Genomic DNA, 13,147 nt, shown 5'->3' on the forward strand with positions numbered 1-13,147 from the left:
GTACAATATCTCTTTGTGTAAATTATTCAAAGTACCATTAACAAAGTATATAGTGTAAAAGATGAAGTAGCTAAATATATGTAGGTTATTCTCTAATTATATCTGCTGTGATGAGGAAAATGTATACTTACTCAGTGATATATTCCAAATTATTCTGATACAATATTATCAACAAGGAAGCTACATTTGATCTGAAAAATGGAAAAAAGGAGACAATGTAAGAAATGTGTCATTACTTATCTTGTTTTTTTCAGTAATATCCCAACAATACCGATCAAGAAATTTTAACTGAAAATATAGCAAATTTAAAGGGAACTTTTTTTCACATTAACATATAACTTTCGTATATTCAAACTCAAAGACACGTATTTAAGAATATGAATAAAAGATTTATGGTAAACATCAATTTAATGAGACCACTACCTATCCACAAAAATTACCAAAGGACATGGAATGGCTTTTTATATGACTTGAACTCGAGCAAAAAGATTTAATTATTTCTCTTTCCATTTAATCTTCCTAGAAGTATATCTGAGTCTCTATATCATTTATAACAAACGTCTAATACTTACTTATCTCGAATTCCAAAACTTTTTTGTTTTTCTAATGTGCGTATGAACTTTAATAAGAACTGTTTATGTTGTAAAAGCTGACTAAAATGACAAATTGCAACATCTGGATGTCTTTCATTGCTTCCATTCTTTGGCTGAAAACAATAGGATTTAATTAAAAATAAAGTTAAAAACAAATTTTGCATTTTTTTGGTACTATACATTGAAAAAATTTGTTTGTTATCAACTTGTCTAGGAAATCAATCATCTATAGGTTGAGAAATAATTCCAATTTCCTCTACCATGACAAATTCTCCCATCGTTAAAATAGATTTTTTTCTCTTCAAAAGCTGATGGTTTTTTTTCGGTTTTATTTTCATACAATAATGTAAGATGAATCAGATACCATCAGGAATTATAAAAGATAAAAATTATAGTGCTACAAGAATAAGAGATTTATTGCCAATTAATAACACAATCAATTCATCCTTCACCTTTCTAGGCTATTTGTTATTGGAAGGGAGATAACTCTCCAAAATTCATAGGTGTATGTAGAACAACACAATGAAGTGTAACTGATAACTTACAATTGGAGGATGAAGTACAACATGATCTAGCATCTGAGGGAAAAGTATTTTAAATGTATAATCATCATATCTGTAGAGAGGTTTCTTTCCATCCCCTATCTCAGCAGTCAGGTCTGTCATGTCTGTTTGTAACTCAGCAAAGGCTGCAATGGAAAAATATGTACATGAAAATCAATGCTATTTAATAACATCACTTTAAAAATAATTGAATCTTAAAGCATTATCTGGTCAATGTATATATAATGGTACAATGGGGATTGTGGAAGTGTACTAAGGATTCATTGTTATTTGTTCCATACAAATTTTCATGGTTTTCATGGGTACTGGTGAGTCACACATTCAAATGTTCAATGAATTACACATTTTCTTTAAGCTTTGGCAAAACCACGAAATCAAATACCAAAGAAAATGCAAGTTTCCTCAATCCAGTATTATAGATTATCAGCACTGTAAAGCTAACTGAACATAAACTACCATTAATTTTTTTTTCTCAATTATCCATTGTATTTTGGTAATGAATCCTCTTTTTTTGCATATTGGACTATTTCAGAACTTGGGTATAAATGATCATACTATTGTGTTTTTATTTAATATATTTACAATACATGTTATTATTTACCTTGTTTACACTCATTTCTGACTGTGCTTTCCATGTTATCTAGTTGGTACCTCATTTTTTCAAAGTCTCTTTTTGATTTGTTTTTCTGACGTTTATAGATACAGCAACATATGATGATTGTCACGATGATAAACAGTCCAACACCAGCAATTCCACCAATTATGTAATCAAGTGGTATACCCAATTCCTTGGCAGATTCATATTCCAAGTAACCAACAAACCATTTGACATTACCAATCTTGACCTAAACATAAAACATTTCATCATTTCAGACAATTCTATAATTGTTGATGGTTATAAACTTTTGTGTTGTTTGGCTAGAATATGTCTACCCCATTTACATAATACTGTAAATTCAGAAATTATTGTGATGTTTTCATTATTGCAAAAAATGTGACAGGGTTATGATCACAATAATTTAAACTCAGCATTTTGAAGTTTTGTATATCATTGAAGGTGGTAAACCTAACACTACAGGGAGACAACTCTGTAAAATCAGCTTAACATTTTTATCAAGTTGTATTGTTAAGGAAATATCAAGCTTCCCAATTACTAAAATTAGTGTTTGTCAAACTTCTATATAACCAATGAAATTTTTCTGATGAAATGGTCAGTTCAATTTCTATTTTTTTTAGTTTTTGTTTAAGGGTTAAAGTTAATATTTTGTAAAAAAAAATATGAAAATCAAACGACCCAAATTAATTTTAGACAAGGTGTTGGGTACCACCTTAAACAGCATTTTTCTCAATATCGCAGAATTAAAAATGGCATTTTGGACAAAATTGCAATTATAAATGGATGTAATAATTTCTGAATTTGCAGTAGTAGTTTTCTGTTGTAAATTTTTGTACACCCCTGCTTGCACCAAGATTTCATTTCTAATTAAGCATTTCCTTTATTTTTTTCATACTTGAAAATAAAATTAAAAAAAATCTCAAGTACTTGCACTTTACATTTTTTCAACACTGCCCAGAATTATCAAATATAACCCCTGTTTTTGTTGTTGGTTTTCTTTCTGGGAATTTTGGAAATTCATGAATTAATTGAAGGAACTAAACAGAACAATTAAGATAAAAAATGTTGTTTGGTCACTTCTTGAATATTTTTCTACACTTGGATTAATTTATCTATATTAATGACTTAAAGTTCTCCTTTTTACAATGTGTCAGTCTCCTCATTTTTTAACAAAAACTTGTTATCTAATTTAAAAAATATTATTTCTCATCCATCATTAGACTATAGCAGAAATTTAACATTTTAGAGAATTTATATTTCAGACTGGTTGAGAAACTTACCACAACTGCAGGTATATCACTCCTACTATATCCAGGTGTTGACTTTGGTTGTGATGTGGGAGGGTTACATACAATCTGATCCTCTGATAAATTTGTTACATTACAATTAGCATTTCCAATAGCAACTTGGACATCTTCTCTTTTAGCTGCCACCATCAAGTTTTTTCCCTATCATTTAAAAAATATTAATTGCAAATAACTAGGTTTACATCTTCTAAATCACAGCTGTCATATTATGTGGTATGAGTTTGATACAAGGCATGTTAGAGGTTGTCAATTGGAAAAAAATAGATTAGATAAGTGAAATATACAAGAAACAATAGTCTTACAAAAAAATACTTGTGAGATTTTCTTACATTCTTTATAATTGTTGGCTAGTTTTTTCAGTAATTTTTTCGTAAAAACTCTAAATCAACTAATAGTTTTTGTTCCTTCACCTTGCAAGGATATTATCAATTCTTTTTTTGAAGACATTTGATTCAGTTCTTTTTTGCTGGTAAAAAGATAGTCCAATGAAAATAAACTCCTTGTACGCTAGGCTTAATGTATTGGACAATAATTAAAATTATTACTTTATGGCATTTTTCACCTATGTTATAACATTTTTCCATTTAAAACTTTCTAATTCTAATAGCAAAAACATGGCTTGCTACATTTTGTTACCTGCAATCTTTTAAGTCTACAACTTACATTTATGATAACGATTTCTGATTTGAAGAGTTTCACATTGTCATTGTCTTCCTTATCAGGGTCAAACTTATACACTTGAGGATTTGGGTAGTACTGTAATTGGCTGTTGATGTCAGTCAGATTTTGGACATTAATTGCATTATCCATTATAAATCCAATTGCTGCTGTCACCTTTGCTGTTGATCTTCTAAGTCGCCTGACTCTTGTCAAGAGTTTTGGTGATGGACAAAACATAAATGTTTCATTTTTGACCTGACAGTTCTGAAATAGCATATTTTAATCTGATTAAGCAAGCATGCCATTACTTTATAATAGCTAATCACAGAAATTCACAATATAACTGTTTCATACAAAATAAAGATTGTGTTTAAACTAATAAACACTTTTAGGGTAACAGACTTATTTCTCATGCAGGGAGTACTGCAAATTAAGTAAATTTATCTCTTATTCAAGTATATTACCAAACTTATTTCATTCATGCATTGTTTTTTCTATGGTCAGGTTGTTGTCTCTTTGATACATTCCCCATTTCCATTCTCAATTTTATATGTCTTCATAATATGATGACCACTGAACATGATGCAATCCATCGACCAATCAATCAATCAATCAATCACAAAATTTATTTTATGGTACATTTTCAAAAAAGTGTAAAGTTACATTCAAGTTTAAGAGTTAAGCTAACAAAATCATGAACAAAATGAGAATTGATGGACAAATTCAAGATAAAAATGGTTACATCTAAATATATCTTCACTCAAAAATATTGTTAAACAATCTATAATAAAATTTACAAACAATTTTCCATAAATCCATTTACATTTATTCAGAACATAATTTTGTCTAAGTTTGTGAGGTCTATATAGTTGAATAATAAGTCTATTTTTATTACAAATAAAAAAAAATCTCAATGGAGTCTAAACAAGACTTACTGTAAGATTTGACTTGACAAAATTTGTCCAGATGAACATTTTTGGGTGATCAATAATGTTTATATTGGTCCCCATAACTGTTAGTCTTCTACCTCCACTGAAAGTATTCATGAAAATTATGCATTACCCATACAAATAAATTGATGCGATTTTACAACTGATACAGTATGTGTTCAATTCATCTTTTTTAATTACATACAATTTCCTTGTTAAGAAAATGGCCTTTATTCATAATGAAATAGCTAGTTATTCAGTAATATAAAATAGTCATTAAATATGGTAAAACAATTTTTTACAATATTCAGAATTAGTCATTTAATTAACTTTATCTGCATGGTTAATTTCCAACAACTTTCAAATTCAAGGGAACAGTTTTTATAAACCTTTTCATATGAAACTGGAGGTGAGAAGTACACCTTTAAGCAATTTCTAAGATTTGATGCAATTTGAAAGTCACATATGGCAAATCAAAATGGGTCAATTTAGAGTCAAGACAATCCTTCTTAGAAAAATGACTTCATTACTTATTACCTACCTATCGAAACTTTTCAATGGTTGTATCTTTGTGATTTCTGGATCTGCTACATATGTTAAACTTGTGTTGCCAACCATATCCTGTCTGATCTCATTACCATCAACTTTTACAGAAATTTTAGCTTTACCCAATCTACCAGGAGGCAGTCGACACTTGATTTGTTCTTTATTCTTACTATAAATAAACAAGTAAAAACATCAAACCTTGTGAAGTTTGTTAACTACTTTGCTCTGTTAAGCTAAATATTTTGCTATATACAAATTCACTATGAGCTTCATTACTTTACCCTTAAAATTGACACTTTTTTTTTTTAGGATTTATGTTGTCCTTTTTTTTAACAATAAAAACCTTTTTGATTGTTATGAGTTGTTTTTCTAGCTTTAAAATAGTTTCTGGAGTCTACATTTGTATCTTTATCTTGTATTTTTGGTACCAGTAATATCTATAGATATCTAGATGTAATACAAAGCCTTTGTATTTGAATGGTATCATGGTGTGTTGACTTCTTGACATTTGAAATTGTTTATTTTACTTCTTTGAGGATCTTTTTCCTGGCCATACTTTTTAGATACTGTGGATTCATTTATTTTCGTGGGTACCAACTTTCGTGGATAAAGAAAAACTTGCATATTCTTGGATATTTAATTTCGTGGTTTTGCTGAAGTCTGTATACAAACCTATAGAAAAATTATCATTCGTTGAATATTTAATTTCGTGGTTTGACTGTGCCCACGAAAATTGGTATCCAACGAATAATAATGAATCCACAGTATAACATTTAAAAGATACTGACTGAACTAGTGCACATTTTGTTAAGGGGCCAGCTGAAGCCCACCTGTTGGAGCAGGATATTCTCACTGTATTGTAGTCCCATTGGTGAAGGTTTGGATCCATTAAAACGTTTAATCCCGCTGCAAATGTTTGCAACTGTCCTAAGTCAGGAATCTGATGTACAGTAGTTGTCGTTTGTTTATGTAATATATACATGTTTCTCGTTTTGTTTATATAGATTAGACCGTTGGTTTTCCCGTTTGAATGGTTTTACACTAGTAATTTTGGGGCCCTTTATAGGTTGTTGTTCGGTGTGAGCCAAGGCTCCGTGTTGAAGGCCGTACTTTAACCTATAATGGTTTACTTTTTAAATTGTTATTTGGATGGAGAGTTGTCTCATTGGCACTTACACCACATCTTCCTATATCTATTTTGCCATTTTATGCACATTGGTTGGATTATTGTCCCTTTGGCAAATTCCAATGTTCTAAGCATTTTGATTACTAATACATGTATTTCGAAACTGATGAAAATTATATTTTTTAAATGGGCTGCACATGGAGCACCATATGAGCATAATATATAGATATTGATTCATTTTATTTATACATACCTTGTAATATTACACATTTGATCATTCACTGTGACCTCCAGTGAGGTTCCTAAATAGATAGGATCTCCTTGCAAGGTCAAAATGGCTCCTCCAGACACTGCTCTTTTATTTGGGGTTACTCGTTGCAATATTGGATTCTATCAATAAATATATCAATATTATTACATATCTAACAGTAAATAAGTAATGTTTATGTGCTTTTTAACTTATTGTATATAATGAAATATTTCCAACTCATTTACAGTTTTAAATCAATGTATAGTAGATGTCCTATGCATTTTAGCCCATTATCCCATCCCTTAAAATAAGAAATGCTCCTATAAAACCGATGCTAAGTGTCTAGGAGTTTTATAATCTTCATCAAAATATTCTGCATAGCTAAACTAAATGTGAACACTAACAAATTATGAAACAATTGCTACAATGTATGTAAAAGCTTCCTCATAATCATGAAAAATACAATAACATCAAAGCTTTCTTATTTTAACTGTCATTAATTTCAGACATGAATTCTGTAATACTTTAAAGTTTACCCAAGAGAAAACGAAAACGGGATCCATCGGGATCCCAATACAATCCCAGTGAAATTGTCGCGATTAGCTGGGATAAGCATCTGGAGTCGGGATCCCATTCGGGATAAATAACTGAAACTGGGATCCCATTCGGGATAACTGTCTGAAGCCTGGATTTCAGTCTAGACGAAAGGGATAAATATCGGACCCTGGGATCCCAAACGTGATAACTGTCTTAAGCTGGGATCCCAATCGGAACTGTTTAAAGCCGGGATCCCAATCGGGATAACTTTCCCAGTCTAGTTAAAACGGGAAATTGCATGAACCATAATTATGTTGTTGAAAATATGCAAGTGTTTTGTTTGTGTATACACATGTACATCAAGTACAGGTTATTGGTGTTAATTAACATTGTGTGTGACACCAAAGCTGTCAGGTGAAGCCAATCACTTTTAAGCGTCACTTAATTTTCAGTTTGACAGATATTGACAGTAAAAAAATTGCCAAGATTTTCGCGATAAAAATGGCAGGGCGTCCAAGAAATGTCAACGCTGGGTGTTTTGCCAGACAAGCTGGGCGTTTCTGATGTTCCCAAAGTTCCCATTAGTGCGTTTCTATTAGTTATTGTTCGGCATCAATGATAAGATAGAACGACATCGTAAAACGTTAGTTTCTCAACTTATGTAAAAAATCAACACCGCATGCTTTGTTTTCAATTGTACTGAACAGTTCGACCCTAAAAATTACTGTCCTAAATAATGCGGACTATAACTTATCTAAATTTACCATATGCCGATTAATAAAGTATTTTTGTCTTATATTTAGTAAAAACTGACCCGTAAATAATACTTTATTGCGACACCCTTAATTTATTTATAATACCGTTACGGAGAAGATCAACTTCTGGCCGATATAATTTGGGGTGAGCTTGTCACCTTGACGTTCGTGTACTGGTATAAACGTCATCAAAATATGATTACGCTGATGATGGAGGACCAAAGATGCAGATATTTTCAGATAAGTGCATTAATAATTTAATTCAACATGTGTATATGTGTTTATAATGATTATAAAAATAATTTATTAGGGAATTATGATTTTTATGGTTTTTATTTGAGCAAATCAACATCAGAAAGTCTGAAAGCGTAAACTGAAAATATCTATTTTTCACATAAACAATGAATAAACTTGTTGTCGCATAACAGGCAAAACTAGTCATAGGTATTTAAAAATTAAATTCAGTTGTGTGTATGTTTATATGGGGAAAATAGTAAGTCGCTAGTTATTTATCTTCAGGGGATAACAAAAGGGGGAGGGTAATTAATTTGCCCAAAAAAATTAAACAGCCTTTCAAGACTTCGTAATTATTTGGACTAACTTCCAATCTACTGTTTAAGCATGCTATATTTCTATTTAATTTGTTGCTTTCAAAACGTATTGAACAAATGATTCTTTGTGGATTATTTTGATACTTTTAGGGGATTTAATGATAGTTTCAAATGGAGCTGCCAACGGAACAGATTGCATGCAGATATTCCAGTTACCATAATTTACTCAGCAATACTAGTTGGAAGCACAGAGACAGCAAATTAAATTATCAGAAAGGAGAACATGACATGTATCCTTTTGCATGAATAACCCAGGAATCCCAGTGGCAGTGCAATTTGAATTGGTACTAGTATACCTACTGGGATTTATATTTGGGATCCCGCTTTTTTCCCCGGGAATCCCAGTATATTCCAATCAAAATCTCAGTATATTTTCACTGGGATTTACATCGGGATCCCACTTCTTTTACAGGAATCCCGAAATTTAATCCCAATACATTTACAGCGGGATCCCGGTTTTTTAACGGGAATCCCAAAATTTTATCCCAGTGGGATCCCAATTGAAATCCCACAATATCCCAGTAAATTTAAACCGGGATATACATCGGAATTCCCGAAATTTTATCCCAGTGGAATAAGGTGGGATCCCACTTGGAATCCCATCAAAATTCCAGCCGGGATTCCAGTGGAATTCCAGATTTATTTTCTCTTGGGTACAACTTACCATGTATTGAAATTCAAAATTTTTGAATGGTATGTTGAGAACCACGACATGTCCCTTTTTAACACCTGCATCACTGGGTCCGAGTATACAAACTATCCTGTAAATTAAACAAAGTTCCATTTACCATGAAAAATCAGTATCGCAGATATTACATAGAGTATAGATGAACAAAAAAATGTGTAGCAATACATTCAAATAACTTTTTTCTTATTATCATATTTAAGGTCTAGAGTAGTTGTTTCAATTTCTCTGCATTTACAAATACAATTTCTTGGATTCTTATTTATTGACAATCACCTTCACAACGAAATGCATTCTAGCTATTAAATTTAATTGCTTAATTAGATCAGCAATGTCAAAAAAAGTTTTAAAAGTTTCTTTTAAAATGAAAGCATTTGCTTCCATTGGATAGGGATAACCTGTTTTTGAAATAGTTTCAAGTTCTCTGCATTTACAAATACAATGTCTTGGATTCTTATTTATTGACAATCACCTTCACAACGACATGCATTCTAGCTTTTTTTTTTTTTTTCATTTTCATTTTTTTATTGAAATCTGTACATTTGTTAGTAATGAAAACATTGAATACCGGTACCTTATCCCGGCCTCGTTAATGTTAGCAATAGATCATGTAAATATATATGTGTTAGTATTTGTCAGTTCATTTCTAGTTGCATTCTAGCTTTTAACTGCTTAATTAGATCAGCAATGTCAAAAAAAGTTTTAAAAGTTTCTTATAAAATGAAAGCATTTGCTTCCATTGGATAGGGATAACCTGTTTTTGAAATAGTTTCATAAGTTCCTTATAAATCTGATGATTAGTTTTACGTTTCTTATAAAATGAAAGCATTTGCTTCCATTATATAGGGATAACCTAATCATCAGATTTACAAGGAAGTTATGAAACTATTTATATTATAGTTTCTGCCCTTCAGTGCTTTTCTTTAGTTCTAACATGTTGGTTTTTAGAGTTGACAAGTTAATATAGCTATTTACAGTAATAAATGACTCTGGATAGTATACTTACTCTCTGGCAGGTTGGTACAGATCACCATTAGGAACACAGGCTACTCCAGCAATTGTCACATTATTTTGTACATCAACAAATTCAGCACCAAGATTTCTTCCTTTAATTGTCACAATTGTACCTCCATAAACATGGCCTACCCGTGGAGTTACCTACAACGCAGACATTTTCATACAGCAACAAATCATGAATTATGTTAAAACACAGTAAGTTTCCATGACGATTCCAAAGAAATAAATAAAGCAACATTCATACTTAAGTAAGGACATAATTATGAAATCTGTTTATCAGTTGAAGGAAAATTAGATAGCAAGCTCATGTTCTTGGATTATATTGTATTAGGCTGAAATCTGGATGATAACTTCAGTTGAATGTTAAATACAATACTCTTATTTTAAAACTTACTGAATCAATATGTGGACCTGGACACCTTGCTACTGCTCCAACTGCAGAACAATGATTCTTGTATTGACATTGCAATGGGTTATCACACCACTGACAATTCAGCGATGCACGAGATTGCTCAAAATTCTTACACAGACTACAGTCACCATGAGCCATTTTTGAACAGCTGTATATTTGCACTAAAAATGAAAAATTAAATCGGATGCATTAATTTGTTTTGTTTAAAGGAGTTTAAAATTTGGCCCTAAAATCTGAATTATGCAAGAAAGGTTTAAAATTTGATGAAAACATATGCTAAAATGTCTAATGTTTTTTTTTTAATTGCATCATTTGTGATTTTGTTTGCAGAATTCTGATTTTTTTTTAGAGTTTTCAGAAGAAAAAAACAGTGGCACCACCCTTTGCACAAATATTTTTGCTGAAATATTCCTTATATACCTTTTCTTTAAATTTTCAACAAAAAGTTTAATGGGTGATGGGTGGCGCCGCATATAAATTCATGAAAAAAGGTGGAAAAAATTATAGACAAAATGAACGAAAATGAAATCTTCTTATATAGGCTTATATCTTAATTTAAAGAAGACCTTCAATTTTTCAAATTAAACTTTAAAATACCATACATTTAGCAAATCATACACATAAGATATACTTGATAATTGAAGTTAGAACACATTAATGACATATATAACAGAAACTATCAAGGTAAAGGCAGCAGTTATGTATGTATATAAGTGATTTTTAATCAGTAAGAAATATGCTAAATAGAAATGAAAAGTTAGATAAAATCTTCATATCAAGTATCCACTAAAAACAAATCATTAATTAGTTGATAATTTTCAAAGAAGAGTAACCCATTAGCCAGGAGTTAACTGCTACCAATTTAATATTTTTATCGCTATTTAATGAAACTTTCCTTTGATCTTAATGACTGATAATTTCCTTTCTCAACACAGTAGTGATATGAAAAAATTTCTTTCTCAAAACAGTCCAGTGAAATGAAAAATTATTCATAGAAACTATTAAAGGTATTAGGTGCCCATTGTTAATGAAATTAACAACTTGTTGTAAGTAAAATATCGATAAATGGATTATCTTGGTCATCTGAACTGGATTGCTTTTCTCACTTTCACCATTCAGGCTCAAGCAAGAAAATCAATCTTGCTGAGTTGATCATCTATAATTATCATATCCTACCTATAGCTCCATCATTTTCGATTTCTGCTCCATTAATACCCCATGTCACTCTTAAACTGGCTTCGAGAATGCCATTATTTGGTAGTCCATATAGTCTCTAAAAGAGAATAACAAAATCTTATAAATGTTAATTCACTACTGTTTCCTCAAAGTCAACTTCTTAGCTTGCAATAACTATTCTTTATTTAACACATTGTATAAATTGATCAAGGCTGTCTATACATAGCAAGATGTACATTAATAGCTTATCTACGATCATTCAATTCCATATACTTCTTAGTGTCAGATAAAAAAAATCCTTTTTTGCCATCTAAATCATAAAGTTAATTGATGAGCATAATGCAGATAATATAGAAGCACTTTAATACATACCAATGGAACGTGACACTTAAGTTCTGTCCCTGATATTCTGGTAGCCACTGCCTCAATGTTCCCATTACTATAAGCACCTGTTCCAATTATGCATTTATAACCATTCCCATTCTGTAAATATTTAATCAACACTGGTCAAAATTCAAGAATGTTAAAAAACAAAAAAGAAATTCTTCCAAAAATTGTTATTAAAATTTATCAACATTTGTTTTGTGACTAGATTTTTATCAAAATGTAGTGCTGAAATATATACCCTATATATCTATATCAATCAAATACATATAAAATTACTATTTTCCTCAGGGAAACAGTTTCAGTGACTACTTTTCCTATGCATAATAGTTCCCTAGATGCTAATCTGCAGAGCTTAGGAAATAGTCAGTGTCTCTGGCCAGTTTGGGAAAAATAAAATGGTTTTATCCTTCATAACTAAAAAAACCAAAACTGTACAATATGTCTCTAGCTAGTTTGGGGAAAATAAAATGGCTTTCTTCTCCATAACTAACTAAAAACAAAACTGTACAATATAATTTGTCTCCTATTAATCAATATGCCATATTACTTACATGTCATGTGTGTACTTTAAAGTATCTTTAGTTGCACAAATACAAATAAAATATGCTCAAACTAAGTAGATTTGCAAATAGTGACCTTGCAAATATGAAATGCAAAGTTATAGTCATAATGAAATGTTTGGTATCAAAATGTTTAACAATTCCTCCTAACAGTATACCTTAAAGTGAAGGTACTATTTTGTTCACTTTTAATATTATTTGGCAAATATTTACCCTAATCTCAGGAAAAGAAGACCCAATGATGAGTACTTCTTTGCTGGTATTGTTGTGTATGTAGACTTCACCAGTTCGCCCTTTGTCAATCTTTGGACAAAATGTTGGACCTCGTCGTATTCCATCACCATAGATTTGCTACAAAAACATTTGGAGAACTTATTAAATGTTTAGAGCAATGTTCCATTTGTATTTCACCCTGAA

At 30.9% G+C, this 13,147-nt stretch overlaps 1 protein-coding gene across 8 annotated transcripts in view; it reads right to left on the reverse strand.

The window, feature by feature from the left end:
- Positions 1 to 13,147, reverse strand: part of LOC134720077 (plexin-A4-like) — a 118,588-nt gene that overhangs the window by 15,974 nt on the left and 89,467 nt on the right. For all 8 annotated transcript variants that reach the window (XM_063582815.1, XM_063582814.1, XM_063582808.1 and 5 more), the window contains 15 exons: positions 12,944 to 13,081; positions 12,156 to 12,266; positions 11,784 to 11,880; positions 10,590 to 10,768; positions 10,185 to 10,336; positions 9,158 to 9,254; positions 6,594 to 6,730; positions 5,210 to 5,383; positions 4,675 to 4,771; positions 3,743 to 4,003; positions 3,053 to 3,220; positions 1,758 to 2,001; positions 1,139 to 1,281; positions 573 to 706; positions 132 to 191 (listed from right to left, as the gene is read on the reverse strand). In XM_063582815.1, coding sequence (XP_063438885.1) covers positions 132 to 191; positions 573 to 706; positions 1,139 to 1,281; positions 1,758 to 2,001; positions 3,053 to 3,220; positions 3,743 to 4,003; positions 4,675 to 4,771; positions 5,210 to 5,383; positions 6,594 to 6,730; positions 9,158 to 9,254; positions 10,185 to 10,336; positions 10,590 to 10,768; positions 11,784 to 11,880; positions 12,156 to 12,266; positions 12,944 to 13,081 — 2,192 coding nt within the window. The remainder of the gene's footprint in view (positions 1 to 131; positions 192 to 572; positions 707 to 1,138; positions 1,282 to 1,757; positions 2,002 to 3,052; positions 3,221 to 3,742; positions 4,004 to 4,674; positions 4,772 to 5,209; positions 5,384 to 6,593; positions 6,731 to 9,157; positions 9,255 to 10,184; positions 10,337 to 10,589; positions 10,769 to 11,783; positions 11,881 to 12,155; positions 12,267 to 12,943; positions 13,082 to 13,147) is intronic.

This window comes from Mytilus trossulus, chromosome 1, assembly GCF_036588685.1.
Source record: "Mytilus trossulus isolate FHL-02 chromosome 1, PNRI_Mtr1.1.1.hap1, whole genome shotgun sequence".
In the NCBI taxonomy this organism is placed as follows: Eukaryota; Metazoa; Mollusca; class Bivalvia; order Mytilida; family Mytilidae; genus Mytilus; species Mytilus trossulus.